This window comes from Lissotriton helveticus, chromosome 12 (assembly GCF_964261635.1).
Source record: "Lissotriton helveticus chromosome 12, aLisHel1.1, whole genome shotgun sequence".
NCBI classification, from domain to species: domain Eukaryota; kingdom Metazoa; phylum Chordata; class Amphibia; order Caudata; family Salamandridae; genus Lissotriton; species Lissotriton helveticus.
In genome coordinates, this window is record NC_136073.1 from 567,695,388 (window position 1) to 567,712,819 (window position 17,432).

The 17,432-nt window shown below is 45.8% G+C and overlaps 1 protein-coding gene across 1 annotated transcript in view; it reads left to right on the forward strand.

The window, feature by feature from the left end:
• LOC144797756 (exocyst complex component 3-like protein) overlaps nucleotides 1-17,432 on the forward strand; it is a 199,864-nt gene that overhangs the window by 135,937 nt on the left and 46,495 nt on the right. Inside the window, exons 7-9 of the mRNA XM_078668517.1 lie at nucleotides 5,726-5,826; nucleotides 7,282-7,392; nucleotides 12,331-12,472. Coding sequence (XP_078524643.1) covers nucleotides 5,726-5,826; nucleotides 7,282-7,392; nucleotides 12,331-12,472 — 354 coding nt within the window. The remainder of the gene's footprint in view (nucleotides 1-5,725; nucleotides 5,827-7,281; nucleotides 7,393-12,330; nucleotides 12,473-17,432) is intronic.

The window sequence follows — 17,432 nt, forward strand, 5'->3', positions numbered from 1 at the left end:
GTAAGAACCACCATTTCATGCACTCACCCACATTTCACAGTAAGAACCAACATTCCATGCATTCACCCACATTTCATAGTAAGAACCAGCATTTCATGCATTCACCCACATTTCAGAGTAAGAACCACCATTTCATGCACTCACCCAAATTTCACAGTAAGAACCCCCATTTAATTCACTCACCCACATTTCATAGTAAGAACCACCATTTCATGCATTCACCCACATTTCATAGTAAGAACCACCATTTCATGCACCCACCCACATTTCACAGTAAGAAGCACCATTTCATGCATTCACCCACATTTCATAGTAGAACCACCATTTCATGCATCCACCCACATTTCACAGTGATAACCACCATTACATGAATTCACCCACATTTCACAGTAAGCACCACCGTGTAATGCTTTCACCCACATTTCATAGTACAAATCACTATTTCATGCATTCACCCACATTTCAGTGTAAGAACCAGCATTTCATGCATTCACCTACATTTCATAGTAAGAACCACCATTTAATTCACTCACCCACAGTTCAGAGTAAGAACCACCATTTCATGCACTCACCCAAATTTCACGGTAAGAACCATCATTTCATGCATTCACTCACATTTCATTGTAAAAGTCACTATTCCATGCATTCGCCCACATTTCAGAGAAAGAACTAGCATTTCATGCATTCACCTACATTTCATAGTAAGAAACACCATTTCATGCATTCACCCACATTTCAGAGTAAGAACCACCATTTCATGCATTCACCCACATTTCACAGTAAGAACCAAGATTGTACGCATTCACCCACATTTAATAGAAAGATCCACCATTTCATGCATTCACTCACCTTTCACAGTAAGAACCGCCATTTCATGCATTCACCCACATTTCAAATTAAGAACCGCCATTTCATGCATTCACCCACATTTCAAATTAAGAACCACCGTTTCATGCATCCACCCACATTTCACAGTAAGAACCACCATTCCAAGCATTCACCCACATTTCATATAGTAAGAACCACCAATTCAAGCATTCACCCACATTTCATATAGTAAGAACCACCATTTCAAGCATTCACCCACATTTCATATATAGTAAGAACCACCATTTCAAGCATTCACCCACATTTCATATAGTAAGAACCACCATTTCATGCATTCACCCACATTTCATATAGTAAGAACCACCATTTCAAGCATTCACCCACATTTCATATATAGTAAGAACCACCATTTCAAGCATTCACCCACATTTCATATAGTAAGAACCACCATTTCATGCATTCACCCACATTTCATATAGTAAGAACCACCATTTCAAGCATTCATCCACATTTCATAGTGAGGACCACCATTTCTTGCATTCACCCACATTTCAGAGTAAGAACCACCATTTCATGCATGCACCCACATTTCTGAGTAAGAACCAGCACTTAATGCATTCACCCACATTTCATAGTAAGAACCACCATTTCATGCATGCACCCACATTTCTGAGTAAGAACCAGCACTTAATGCATTCACCCACATTTCATAGTGAGAACCACCATTTCATGCTTTCACCCACATTTCACAGTAAGAACCACCATGTCATGCATTCACCCACATTTCACAGTAAGAACCACCATTTCAAGCATTCATCCACATTTCATATAGTAAGAACCACCATTTCATGCATTCACCCACATTTCATATAGTAAGAACCACCATTTCAAGCATTCATCCACATTTCATAGTGAGGACCACCATTTCTTGCGCTCACCCACATTTCAGAGTAAGAACCACCATTTCATGCATGCACCCACATTTCTGAGTAAGAACCAGCACTTAATGCATTCACCCACATTTCATAGTAAGAACCACCATTTCAAGCTTTCACCCACATTTCACAGTCAGAACCACCATGTCATGCATTCACCCACATTTCACAATAAGAACCACCATTTCATGCATTCACTCACATTTCATAGTATAAGCCACCATTACATGCATGCACCCACATTTTGCAGTAAGAACCATTCTAGTGCTACTCCATGAACTTCAAGCAGGCATCCTCATAATCTGTTGTTAGCTCAAATAGTTAATGGTAACTTTACACGAGGGAAATAAGCGCCAATGAATGTTTTTATTAGAAAATCACATTTTCTGGAGGAACCCATGGTCAGACCATGCACGACAACGCTGGTTGGGCAACTTCACTGCTGTAGCAAAACTGGTGTACATTTGGTTTATTATTCCAACTATACCATACCATGATTCCTGAATTTAATTTTAACTGACAGCAAAAGCATTTCATGGAGTCTGCACAGTTGCAAGGCAGGCTGGGCAAGCCTTTTTATCAGCAAGGGAAAGTGACATTTTATAATCCCCTTCACACTCTAATGGTGTTTTTAGGGCCAGTCTAGTGCCCCCTTACAGGTAAACACTGCGCGGCTCCCTAGTATTGTGTTTTTATATACTACTGACTCTTGGTACCACATTGCAGTACAGGACCTACTAAGGGTCTTATCTAGAGATTGTGGATAAAGGAATACCTTTCCCTCATAGAAATGCTAGTGTATTTCAGTGGAACATTTACTGGCTTTTGTTGAACAATCACCCCACCCATCCCCTCGAGTCCTAAGTTGTCCAATGTGTGTGTGAAGTGAATGTCTTTGGAAATTATGGGTCTGATGTATCAAAGGGTTTTGGCCATTCTGTGTCTATTGGGAATTGCGATAATACGCAAGGACCTACATTATTTTTTAATAAATGATTACGCTTATTTGTCTAAGGAACATTAAACACTATTGTACATATCTGCGTGCTAGTTATGATGTCCAAATCCAACAAGAGCAGAGAAAGGTAAATACAGTGCAGGGACCGATTTCCCAGAAATTAAACTGCCTTGTACTGAACTGTGTTGTCTTTGCCTTGAAGTTTTACAGAGAGGAGGAGAGAGAGAGAAAGGAGCAAGGGGCCCACTCCACTCGCGTTACGAAACTTGAGCACCCCCCTCCTGCAAACTATTTATTTTATTTTATTTAATGCGATTTTATATAGCGCAAACTTTACTCGAAGGTGTCAGAGCGCTTTACATAAGAACCAGTTGCAAAACATAAGGACTAAGGATTACATGTGTTACATAAAAGATACAAACAGAAAAAAAATTGCAAATGTACAAGATGTAAAGTCACACAAGGAAGATATACACACAGAAAGAAAAATTGCAAATGTACAAATAGTAAAGTCACTCAAGGAAGAGATACGAATGGATATACTCTAAGAGTCACAAAGGAATGGTAGAGAGTACAAAGGTCTACTGCATATATTAGTGATTAGAGTTATCTCTATATACATAGGGAAGGGATACGAATGGATATACTCTAAGAGTCACATAGGAATGGTAGAGAGTACACAGGTCTACTGCATATACTAGTGATTAGAGTTATCTCTATATATATAGGGAAGGGATACGAATGGATATACTCTTAGAGTCACATCGGAATGGTAGAGAGTACAAAGGTATTCTGCATATAGTGATTAGAGTTATCTCTATATACATAGGGTAGGGATACGAATGGATATACTCTAAGAGTCACATAGGAATGGTAGAGAGTACAAAGGTCTACTGCAAATACTAGTGATTAGAGTTATCTCTATATACATAGGGAAGGGATTCGAATGGATATACTCTGAGAGTCACATAGGATTGGTAGAGAGTACAAAGGTCTACTGCATATACTAGTGATTAGAGTTATCTCTATATACAGAAGAGCAGAGTTCCATTAAGTGGGGTCGGAGGGGGGATGCAGTCACAGAACCAAGGGAGGGTGGGAGGGATACACGGGTATGGAGAAAAGACAAATCAGAAAAGTGAAGAAACATTTGAGGATCGTCAAGGGGGAAACGAGGGAAAAGGGTCAAAAGATGAGGGAATGGGCAAGATGGCGGGTCAGGGTCCAGAGAAAAGCGTCCGAGAGCAGCAGCAAAATGGCGGCCATGATAAAAGAAAAAGTAAAGAAGTCCAGGCGGGTCCATAGCGTAGTTTCTTTCCTTCGAATGTGGCTGCAGGGCTGCTGCTTGCATCTGGTGTTTTCACGGCGCCACTGCTTTGTTTTGCAGAGGGGTGTATGTGCCCCGAGGGCCGCTCTGCACGGGCCCTCTCTACTGGCCCAGAATTGCGGGGGCTGCTGCAGACGTGGGGCAGCCGGGGAGCGCGGCCAGGGCTCACCTTTCTCGGCTGGGGCTGCATGGTGATCCTGCAGGTCCGGGAGAACCATAAATTCCTGGTGTGGAGAGGAGCCTTCGTCGCTGCTCTGGCCCCCGGGGCATGGGGAGCCTGGGCTCCGCATCAGAGCGGGCCGGGGGAGCCGCTGTTGTTGGGTGGCGGGCTGGGGAGCTGCTCTGGCTGGTGCTGAGATCTGTGGTTTGAAGAGTCGCCCCCCGCCTGCAGAGCGCTCGTCGCGGCGAGAAGTGAAGCGGTCTCTGCTGCCGCTGCGGGTCGCTCCTCTTGTCCGGCTCTTAACCCGCTCTCCAGAGTTCAACTGAATGGGTGTGGTGTCGGCCGGTGTTGTTCTGGCCCTCTTGGGTGTCCGTGCTGCATGTTCAGTTTCAAAAAAACAGAATCACTTTAGAAGCCATCCCAGAGTTATTGGATGATCAACCCTGGACAAGCCTCTCGGTGAAGCCCCCCTCCTCCAGACTCAGTCAGGAGCTGTCAGGCCAGGGTACTGTGCCGAGGGGGACTCCTGGAGCTCGCCCCCCACCCCGCACCGCAGGGGCTGCGGAGGCCTTTGTTACGTCACTGGCCCATGCCAGTGACGCAGCCAGAGTGCTGTAGGTTCTGTATTCAATTCAATCTGTTGGTGAGGTTTTTTGTTTCCAAACCACGCTAGAATGCAAAGCCCAGTGATGGGTCGTTACCGGCCTGCCCCTACCAGGCCCCACAAAGCAAACACACACATACTTAGGAATGTGCGCATGGAGATACGATTACGCAGTAAAAGAGCATAACATATATTATACTGTATTGTAGTTGCATTTATATAGCGCTTACTACCCTTGACGAGGCATCAAAGCGCTTTTTCAGTGAGTAGCACGCTACTCCGGAACCCATAAAGGATTAGTGGTGAATTAGTATAGTGAAATATGAAAGTAATTTGAGTGGTGGATATGTTATTCAGTTATTTGGATTGAGAAGGATAGTAGCATACTACTAGCAGCAACCCTGAGGACCTGATATACGGACTTTCAAATAACTAGTTATTTCATTCATGCTAAATTGAGAACTTGCAGCCAGTGAGCTTCTTGTTCCTCCAGCAGAGTGATGATATTGATAATGTAGTGAGGGATCGTTAACAATTAACCATACAGTCACAAATAGTTTTTAGTAAACCAGCGCAGCAGGTTAAACCAGGGTCACACAGTGACTCTGAGGCAACACCAGTCACTTTATGTAATGCTGCAGAGATTACTTCTGCATGAAAGTATTGTTGTGGCTGTGGTGGTCGCCTCAGAGATCTTTGGTGAGATGTTAGGATGGGCAGGGTGCCAGGTTGGGGGATAATTGCTATTTTGGTGGCTGTGACGGCCGGGGTTGGAGAGGCTCTCACCACTCCTAGGACACCAACTAAAAGTATCCATCTACAATCCCAGGCGAGCAAGTGTCTCAAGTTGTGCATGACACCCAAAGAGTAGCACTGAACATTTACAGGTATGTGGGTCTCTTCTTCCTTACAGATCCTGGATGAGAATGTCAGGGTGGCAGCCATGATTTCAGATTCTCTGCGGCAGAAGATGGTCTTCATGGCAGTGCATGAGTTTGATTCCTTTCTCAGCAGGTGAAGAGCTCACTTTACAGTACATTGCCATCCTCTTCCTAACCCAACACCTTAAATCTGTTTTACTGTCCTACCTTAGTTGTCTCCTTGTTTTTCTTTATCATCCACACCTCCATTCCCTAAATTCTCTAATACTTTCACCTATTTTCTGTCTCCCTTTTCTACCATTTTAGTTTACAATCTTTCTTCTCTGCACTCTTTACCTCTCACTGCTGCCCTGGATCTCAGTTGGGCTACCTCTCACTTACCCATCCAGGTTGCAACTTCCTTTTTCTTTGGTTCATTTGTCTACATTTTCCATAATTTGGAATAGGTGCCTGTGCCCCTGTCTATGGGTGACAAAGCCAGGAGGCCTTTTTTTTTTTAGCACTCCCCGCAGGCTTAATCGCTATAGTCATGTCTGGGCACCCTCATTTGACCAACAAGGAAATGTAGGTCCTCGGAGATACTATGGGTCATGCAGGTGCCCACTTGTTTGGTCCAGTTAGGCAGCTGACAGTACTGCTCAGGTCCTCTGACCACAAAGTAATCCTTTCAGCCTTTACACAACCTTCTGTCCATTGCTTTCCCTATCCAACCATCACTGTTCCTCCTGCTTCATGGTCTCTGTTGTACACCACCCGCCATCAGGTCTTCTCTCTCTTTACATCATGATGGGCAAAGTCTGTTAAACTCATACAGCAAATGTGGGGATTGGTTAATTTTGAGTTCTTTTCTATTAATCTGTTTCTGTACTGCATTGCCTTTCCACCCTCCACTTGTGTACACACTGTCTAATCATCTCTCAACCCACCACAATGTACAGCTAATCTCTGACGCCCAGCAAGCTTTGAGCTGCACAACTACAACACATCACATGAACATCTGCACTTTGTCTCTTACGGGCGGGGTTCTGGGCCATGCCTCGACTCAGCTTCTGTAGTGGTTTTTGCCACATCCAGCTCGTTGTTTGTCCTACTGGTAGGTTTCCAATCCACATATCTGTTGAAACACTTACACACGACATTGAAGTAGTGCTTCGCCTGATGCCTATGGTATCAAGCACATTGCCGTCTAGTTCGCAGACTGGCATCAGCAGGATCCTCTCCTTCTGCAAGAGGAGACTGACAACCAGTCAACTGCTGGAATACGGCTTAGACTTCTGCGCTAGGCCCCTTTTGAGCCTACCCATGTGGTTAGCACCTATTGGTAAATCTTTCATCTCTATAAGTATCCATTGCTCCATCACCTCTCATCCTCTAGCTTTCCTGCTGGTCTTGGTATGCAACACTCAATTCAAGGAGGAGGTGCAATGTTTGGGTATACTTTCAATGAGGAGAACTAATAATACATGTGTGAAAAATAGCCATCATATGGTAGTGTGAGGTGAGGGCTTACCTGACTAGGTCTTACAGACGAGGGGCATGGTTTGAGAGTGGGAGCTCCTTGTTTCTGTAACATTTCACTCTTCCACAGGTTAAGAGATGCTCTGGTAGAATATGGGAAGGAGCATGACCAAGACGCATCAGCATCCAAGTATTATGTCCCCTACCTGCTGACAACAATCAACAACTGCCTGCAACTCAGGTAAGTGACTTTGATGCACCCGGTAGAAGCCACAAGTTCACAGGCCAACATGTTACGTGAGGGCCGCCTCACTACTAGCCATGCAGTGGCATTAAGCAATGATGAGACCAGCGTTTCAGGGCCCATCGCAATATACAGTAATCAACAATTGTAAGGACTTGTTGGCAATGCCTTCTGACGTATTCTAATGGGTTTTATGAGTAGTACTTTAACATTCCACCCCAACAAGCTCCCTTCAAATAAAAAAACATCAGCATTCTGTGACTGATGTGTATGTATTTGAAAAGTATGATTGTGTTATGGAGTTATGAAATAGACTGTAAAGCTGAGAGTTGGTATACCGATGCAGAGGAGCAGGCCAAAGCATGTGCCAGAAAAGAACAGACACAAACATGATAAGGGACAGGAATAGGACTGGAAAGGCAAGCAACTCTAATGTGTACAAACAGGGAAAGGGACCAATGATGGACAAATACACTGGGCTACCACTTGGGTTGTAAAACCGATAAGACTCAGAACTTCCCACAGCAGTAGGGAAAGTCATTGTCTCCATGCAGTTTACTCTTATGGACAGTCACCCTGAAACCCCAAAGCTCAGATGCAGCAGAAGTGATTCTGTACCTGGGCCCCTTAGAGCACAAACAAGGATTGTACTTACATACATGAGACTCGCCTCTGTGGGTCCAGCAGGAGGTACAGTGGCGAGTCCTAAGAAAAAAGAAATGTTATACTGTTGCTTTTAAAGTTACATGTAACACAAGAAAAGGACTGGGCAGGAATTGGCTCCTGGAAGCCAGAAGTCGTCCCCTGCACAAAAGCATTAAGCTCATAGACAGGTGGAGCTAAAATAGTATTCTTACCATACACAGAAAGCCTAAGAAGAGTACAAGGCGAGCAGCAGAGAGAAAACTGCTGTACATAAACTAGCACAGATAGGGAGAGGAAACTGTAAGCATAGGACTACAACACAAATGCTAGAGCAGGAAGCAAGGAAAAACTGGAGAACAAATAAGGCAGGACCAGCACAAGGATTCTAAGAACTATAGCAAGCAGGAAACTATGACACAAGGAAACTAGAGACTGCAAGAAGAAACACAGAGAAAGGGCATATAAAACAAGGAGCAACAACTAGGAGAATGGGAAGCAAATACAAGCCCTACAACATAAACAAAAGCAATAACCAAAGGGAAATTATAGCAGTAACAATAGGAACAGACTATGAGCAAATTAGAAAGGAGGTGGACCAGGGCATGAACCAGACTGTAGACTAAAGGCAGAAAAGGGAGTAAGCAAAATGCCAGGGCAGTCTGGGAGAAAATCTGCACCAAGCAGCTCTGAAACAGGCTGTAGGCTCTTGCTGAGTCAATGCATTAATTGGTGAGGAAAACAATCATCAAGAGTGTTGGTACAAACAGGCTCGAACAAGGAGCTTCAGGCAGTGGCAGCCTAGAAGCAGTGCCAGGCAGCAGCAAGCCTAGGACTGGGTCACATGACTGGGCTGCACTAAATTGGCCACACATGAGTGCACTTCCCATATCCCAAGTCCTAGTATAGAGAATCCAGTGATGAGGAATAGCAGGACCAGCCCCTTAGAAAGCAAAGCACAGTGGATGGCAGGTCTCTGTGAACACCTGGCAGTGCATTCTAGGAGCTGGGGCCCATGGAAGCAAACATAGGGTGTCCAAGATTGAAATGAGAAGCAGGCAGGAATCGAATAGGGACTTTGGATGAGATTTAGTGGTGATTTCCAGGCTGCAGTTTGTGCATGTACAACTCCCCTCAGAGGCGGTACGATGTAACCGTAACATATTGTCATTTAGGATAATTGCTCATAAAGTGGGGGAGCTTTTGTGGGCTAGTTCTGAGTTTGTCAAAATGTTGCATAAAGGTACTGTGTTTTCTCTCTTTATTTTACTATTGCTACTTGCAGATCTTTGAATGCAGGTGTAGAGTATGCATGTATATATATATATATATATATATATATATGCATATGGTATTACTATAGTGCAACCCTAGCCATTAGGCAACTGAGTGCTGCCCAGGGTCTAAGGCATGTATAAAGGCAACGAGTGATGGGAAAGGTAGCTGGGTTGTGGACAGATAACGCATTGTGATGTAGTGTTCTTTAAATAAGTGAGCCTTTATCTCTTTCCTAAACTGGAGCGGCTCTGGACCGGTCATGATGCATAAAGGAGAAATTGTTTGTGATCCTGGGTGCATAGACGCAAAAGGCCTGCTGTCTTGTTTTTCGTTTTTATACTTCTTAGTTTGCAGTCTGATGGTGTCCTGGCTGCTGGTATGACAAGAACCTCCAGAGATGGTGAGCTTGTCTTCAAGATAAGGGGTGGGTGTGCCGTCATGATGGCTCTGTAAATGATGCAGGTGGTTTTGAAGATGGTGCGGGCTCGCAAAGGAAGCCAGTGTTGCATCATGTAGGATGCCCCTAGAAGGTGCCAGTGTGGAGTTTGGGAATGTCAGATGCGCTTAGGGGGTGCCAGTGTGGAGTCGTGGAGGTCATGGAGCAGGGCATTGCCACTATACAGATGCAGGATACAAGGGCTTGAAAAGCAGTTCTGAAGTCAGTTTCCTGAAGAAACAGTTTCACTTTATTGCATGAGAGAGCTGGTGCCAGACTGTCTTTGTTGTTTTTGGCAATGTGTTCGTTTGAGTGAGAGGTTGGTGTCCAGGGTGAATCCAAGTGACTTGGCACTGGGTGAAAGTTGGGGTTCAAGGCTGTTGATGTTCCTGTCATTGATGCAGGTTTGTACTGTTTCTTGTTGTTTTTGGAAAATAACTGGTTGAGCTGAGCTTCAGGTATGCGCTGGACATCTAAGTCTATATGATTTGCAGGCTGTATTTGAAGTGTTGGATAGAGGAACCTTTCAAGTAGAGTTGTGTATCATCGGTGTACTGGTGAGTCTTGATGCAGGTATCTGTATGTAGGGCACCATGCAGCTTCATGTAGAGGCTGAAAAAAAACCATATGGAACTCCACACATGATAGTGATCAGAGTCAAAAAGCCTCCAGCCAATGGGCTGTTTCTTGTCCAAAGTCAAGTGGTGTGATGCTTCTAATGCACCTGCATATATAGTTCTTGTCTTTTTGTTTTCTGCACCCAGTCTATGTTTCAGGTATTTTATGTAAATTCTACCTAGGAGAACGTATGAACTTTACTGTTGTTTTATTATCCTCATTTTTTTATGATTACTTCAGCTGCATGAACGAGTGCACAAGTTTCTCATCATATGTCTTGAGCTAAATGCAGTCATGGTTCATTTTGTTCCCACTTTCTACGAGGATGCACAGTAATGGTGATTCTGGTCAGGGGTTTTTGTGTAGTCCTTTCTGTCCCATGTCCTCTCTGTCATTATCTGCGTAAAAGACACATAAATGATGGACGGAATGCAGAACAATCAAAACATTCACTCCAGTCAAGAGATCTGGGTTAATTCCATTGTTCTTTTGTTCAACAGGCCAACACAGTTTAGACCCAACTATATGCAAATCAGTCTTGACCCTGTACCTCATGGGAACAGTCCTGCCCGAACTGCCAAGCCAGGTCCTCCTTGGACTGAAAACAAGCATCCTAGGACCGGTTTCGGGGTTTCTCCCCTCATCATCCAGGCTAGCTTCAATCCAGTGGCACAGTGAGCCCTGGACCCACGTCTGGGCATATCCAGCGCACTTGGGGCGAGAAAGCAAAAGACACACAAATGATGGTCGGAACGCAGAACAAATCAAAACATTCACCCCCAGTCAAGAGATCTGGGCTAAATCCATTGTCCTTGTGCTCACCATGCCAACCCAGTTTAGACACAGCCCATATGCAAATCATTCTTGACCTTGTTCCTCATGGGAACGGTCCAGGCTGAACTGCCAAGCCAGGTTCCCCTGGACCGAAAACAAGCATCCTAGGACCGGTTTTGGGGGTTCACACCTCATCAGCCAGGCTGGCTTGAATCCAGTGGCACAGTGAGCCTGGAACCCACGTCTGGGCATACCTGGCACACATAGAGCGAGAAAGCAAAAGACACACAAATGATGGACGGAATGCTGAACAAATCAAAACATTCACCCCCAGTCAAACGATCTGGGTTGAATCTATTTTTCTTTTGCTCACCATGCCAACCCATATGCAAATCAGTCTTGACCCTGTCCCTCATTGGAGCAGTCCAGCCCAACTGCCAAGCCAGGTCCTCCCTGGACTGGAAACATGCATCCAGGACCAGTTTTGGGGTTTCTCCCCTCATCAGCCAGGCTAGCTTGAATCCAGTGGCACAGTGAGCCCGGGACCCACGTCTGGGCATACCGGGTGCACTTAGGGCACACAAAGTCACAGGGCATTTTAATAACTACTCCTGGGACAGAACAAGTGTTTTTATTTCAATACGGTCCTGCAGAAAAGGTGAGGTCTCCAGATACTTAGCCTATGATTGCTCTGTCTTAGATGGAAACTCAGCATTATTTCTCTTTTTTGAGATATCTGAAATTATTGTGCAGATACACATAGATGGAATCCTTGTGATAAAAGATGTTTAGTATAATTGCCCAAACAAGGACACCATGGTTTGACATTAGATGGAAAGGCCTTTAACCGCATGCGTTCGGGCGGAATTCCGCCCGTACGCTGGGTTTTGCGAAACCGCACTTTACGTGACGAGCTGGGCTCGTCATGAGCGTGCGAGGAGGCTACGCCATGACGAGCCCAGCTCGTCATGAGCGTCGAAGGGGTTAAACATGTGTTCCTGTCTGTTTTATCTGCATCTAGTTGTACTGTGTGGCTTAGCTGTTGATGGTGACATGGAAAGTTTAATTCATCAGGCAGTCTGGTCTGTTAGTTTAAGGTATATTGACATGAGTTGTCATTTCAAGGTAGTAAAATTACCACTGCCTGTATTGTTTGCCTTATTTGATAACATTTCCTTCTTCTCTAGCTCCTCCATTTCTTTCTTGGAACAGGACGAGACAGCTGCATTAGGATTTGGGAAATCATTGCCCTCCCTTTATTCTGCCTTGGACCGAACCCAGAAGAAGGCATGCCGTCTGCTCGTTGACGAGCTCATGATCGAGCTGCAGGTATGTTAAATTGTAGGGTAATTCTGGGTGTGCAGTGAATGGGGGCTAGAAGAAGGCCTACATAATTAGCATACCTGAGGGAAGGAGGTATGGCACTTTTGAGACCTGCAGAGTCACCGTAAATAAGGTGGGACTTGCAAAAGCGGAGTTCAACAAGGCTGAGGGAGTACAAGTTACTGTGCTGGTAGAAGTGGTCTATGATCCTTTAGAGGTTTGAGAAATTGTGGATGGATCAACTATTGATAAATAGGTAAATAAACCAGGTGCAGGTTCTTTGCCAGCTGTGCCTTGGTCCAGCAATACCTTGAGGATTGGGAGGAGATTAAATGAATTGTGCCAGTGGGATATGTGTCCAGCAGATTCAGGGCACATTAAAAAAGATACAGACTCTGTGCCAGCAGGACTTGGCCTAGAAGAAACAGGATCGAGAGGGAGAGTTATTTGTACTTTACCGTGAACTATGTTCATCAGACCTAGGGCTCGCAAGGAGGTACTGATACTGCAATACAGAGGAGCAGAAAGAACCAGAGGCTGTGGATGTGTGTGGTTTTGGGTTTCAGCTGACTACAGTGGGTTTGGAATAGGCAGACGACCTAGTGGGTAGAACACTAACTGTGTTGTAAAAAACAGTCCAGGGTAAATGGTGTGGGTGGTTGGGCACAAGACAATGGCATGACTGGCGGTCAATGGAACAGCACCCATTACGCCATGGACAGGTGGAAAATGAGGAGAGGGGAGGACGTTCAGGTACTGCAAAGTACAATCAGGAGGGCCTGGTTTGGTGTCTAGAACTAGCTCAGGTACCTGACCAGAGTCTTTGATCATACCCTGAACGTCAGAGGCAACACGCCCACAAAACTTACCCAAACTAAACAACGGTTTGTGTATGAGTCAATGAGGAATACAGTCTCATTATTCAGCACAAGGTAGACATGGTCAGGAAATAAACTGAGAATCAATGTAAAATAGACAATTTAATCGACAAACAAAAGAGATTTTGGGATGCTATCTTCTTTGCCAAAGGATTTTTGTGGCAGTGCCTATCTATTTTGGTAGAGTAGTTTCTCGGCAGGCAGGGATTCCACCTCCTTCTGAAAATGCCTAGTTCTCAGTAGTCAAGTCTTAAATTGATCCTCCTACTGGTCTTCTTCTTTTACTTGTTTTACATTGAAATATTGACTATATTGTAGGTCTCATCTACACACAGCTTTTAGCTGCCCGTTTTCAAAAGACATATTGTTTACAATAGCATTACTTACAGTGAGCTTTAGGTCAGCCTATTGTATGTCATTGGTTGGCTTTCTTATTAATCTCATTTGCTTGCTTATGCAGTGGCTTTCTTCCCTCTGCTTCTGCTTGTTCCTCCGAAACATCATAGCTTCTTTACGATTCTTTTTATAATATGACATATCTTTCCACTGCTTACATTCAAGGAACACATTTTTTCTTTTGATTTTAGAACTCCCTGGGATTGTATGTGTTTTCTTACTCTCTCATTTGTTTTAACCCACCCTCCAATTGTGCTCCTAATGCTTTTATGATACACCAGTATTGGCAAAGTCAATAGCGCATCCAGCCATGCTAATAATATAGAAAACAATGAAAACACTATGTTTTCCATACTTTCAAGATTGCTGCCACTAGCATCACGCACCATGACCAGGTGCGAAGTAACGTTGCGCAACATGAAGGGGCCATCTTGATAGTATGTAAAACCATGTTTTTCTTACTTTCCAGATAGACGCAGTGTTGTGTTGTCCTGTTACTTCACTCAGTGTGGTGGCCATATTGGAATCATGGGAAAAACTGTTTTCGAATAGTTTTCTGTATGTTTGGTATGGGTAGTTGCCACTGTTGGCTTTGTCAATGAGGGTGTACTGTCTGTTTAAGCTCCCCATCTGTAAGTTCCCCGCTGTCGTTGGTGCACTTTCTACCATGTGCAGCAGGGTTTCGCTGCACGGCCTAGCCTTTGGCCAGGCCTAATGCCCTACCTGCTGGTAGCGCCCAACCCATGCTGTGCTTGGTCCTGGCTGTATGCAAAGAGTTTAGTTAGATCACAGGGTCTGGTCTATGGCGATGTCCAGTAACCAACATGGTGTTGCTGCCAGCACTAGGTCTGGGCTTCAGCTAGTCCAAGTGCCCAACTCAGTATAAGTGGCGAGCCACTGAGGCGCACAACCTTTGGTCATGAGCATGTGATTGGCCACTGATCCAGGATCAGTGACCAATCTGCAACAGGCTACCAGCCACAGCTATAAATGACCAAAGGTCATGCCCAACAAGGGCTGGTCACAGGATCTGGCTGTCAGTCAGGCTCAGCATCCAGTGGTAGTTGGTGACGAGATCTAGTCTAAGGCCAAGTACTGCAACAAACGCACCACAGGGTGGCAACCCATTGGGCTTGTGTCTGTTTTAAAATCATCAATGGTTTGCCATCCTGTTAGACCTGACACAATTGGCGTGGTTTTCCCCCATCTTTTTGCCTCTGCCTCCTGTATTTTTGATGCTGTGCTGGATTTTGTTTTTGCTGGTTTAGATGCTTTGGACACTTTGCCACTGCTGATCAGTGCCAGAGTGTAAGTGCTCCCTATGTAAATTGTCATATTGATTGGGTATACCTGATTGGCATATTTATATCACCATGAAGTCCCAAGTAAAGTGCACTGTGTGTGCCAGGGCTGGTGATGACAGATGCTACTAGTGGGCCTGCAGCGCAGATTGCGCCACCCACATGAGTAGCCCTAAAATGGTGTCTCAGGCCTGCCAGCGCAGTGCCTGGGTGCACTCAGTGGACTGCCATGTCCGCCTGGCCAGTGTCCCCACTGGCTGGGCCTAGCCCTTCCTTCTCTGTGCACATCAGTCACCCCTATAGAAGGCTCAAGGTACCCCCCTCGGCAGGGTGCAGTGTATGGGTAAGGTAGAGCATGTACTAGTGCAGGTCACATGCTCTGGTAGTGAGCGGCAGCCATTTTGTGTGCTCACTGCTGCAAGGTTATCTTGCTCCATAGACTAACATGGGGGAGGCTGGTCCCAATGGATACCAGCCTATCTTCCCATAGGAACCAGATGGGACATAAGTGATTGATATCCCTGAACTCAGAATTTAATAACACATCTTTTAGTAAAGGTTGTTTTTAAATTCTGTGTTTGAGAATAGTACTTTTAGAAAGTGGCTGTTCTCTTGTCTAACCTTTCTGTGTGCCTGGGCCTGCTTGTGGATTGACTGTCTGGTTTGAGGGTGACAGAGGCTGCAGAGCCCTCAGGAGGTTGTCTGAGTCAGCCCGTGGATGAAAGGATGCATCTGCTGCCAGGGAAGTGGGAGGAGATAGCACCTGGGAGTGAATAGGGCTGTGCCTGCCTGACCACAATGCTGGCTCCACCTCCCGCTGGGCGACGGTCACCTCTGTCCCTGATACTGAAAGAAAGAAGGAAGCCAGGAAAGCCCCAGTGCCACAGCAACACCCAGAACTGGTTTAGACCGGGCTCTGGGCCCACTTGCACAAAGACTTCAAAGGACTTGAAAGACTTTTAGGGGTATGAGAGAAGGACCCCTGACAACAGAAAATCAGATTCTACAATCAAGAGGAACCTCTGCTGGAAGAAGGACTGCTGAAGAACTAAAGGAAGATTGCCTTGCTGTGTGCTCTAAGGGCTGACCTGTTCTGCTGACCAACTGAAGCTGAGGAGGAGAGGGACTTAGCTGTGTGCTGTGCCCCTGCTTGCTTGAACTAAAAAGACTTTGCTGTGTGCTGTGTCTTCAACTTGAATCTCCAAGGGCCTGAGAAGAGCTGGCCTCCTGTTCTGGAACCCAGGGTTAAAAGGTTCCTAAGCATTGCCAAGCTGCAGAGGAGATTGTGTGGTGTTTTACCCCAACGCGTGCTGCTGCTTGCCAGCTGTGGGAAAAGATCGTTGTGCTCATCAGCACACATTCAGGGGTGAGAGGAGGCCCGTGGTGTCTCCCTGCGTACAGAATTGCCCCCGACGATCTGCTGGCTGAAAACGGTCTTGCTGTGACCTGTGGCCCCGAAATTCTTTTGCCGCCAATACACTGCCGCGGCCCGGGGCCAGAGACACCCTCCAAACTTGCCGTCCCTGACCGGAGCTGCGGTAGCGAAGATCGAAGCCGCCGCGCTCCTATTGGCCCAGAAGAACGAGCCCCCTCAGTGATCGCCTCGCTATGATTGGCCTAGCGCCGCCGCGTCATCACTGAGGCTGCGTCCCGATTGGCCGATTGCGCTTGAGTCAGGAAGGGCTTGCCCCGGGAGCCGCACTGCAGTTGGCTGACTCCCGGGTGGCTGAGGAGGTGCGTCAGCTGAGCCGCGCACTGATTGGCCCGCGTCATCGGGGCCGCTGAGGAAGCCGCTGGAGCCGTGGTTGCGGGCGCCGAAGCCGGGAAGAGAGACCCGACCTCGCCGAGGGAGAAACTGAAGTGATCTCTACCCCTGGCCTGTTGTCCCTGCTTGAAGAGCCGAGCTAGCTCCCCGCCACTCCCTGGAGTGCTGAGAGCGGGCGGAGGGCTGCCGGGACCGGCCGGGGCAAAGTAAGAGTCTGCTCTGCTCGGCGCGAAGGTGCTGGCACATTCAACGGTGAGGCGCGTTCGCCTTGCTCGGGCTCAGTGAATTGAAGGGCTCAACAGGGAAGTTAAGTGCACGCTGGCATTGCTTTTGCCACTCGTTTTGAGAGCAAATTTGAAATAAGTCAGTAACGTCATTTTTTTATACTAATTTAGGAGACTTGAGACTGATTTTTACATTTAAACTTCCTGATAATCAGTGCAACCCTTAAGATTAAGTGCAACATTTTCCTAAAGAAGCAACTATAGTGTATTATTGATTTTTAATTGCTGCAACTAGATAAAGTTATATTTTTATAAATATACTTACCTGTGTGGTCTCAGTTTGTGGTGGATTGGGGGTCATTGTGTGTGTTAAGTGCATTTATTATACACATTGCCTTGGGG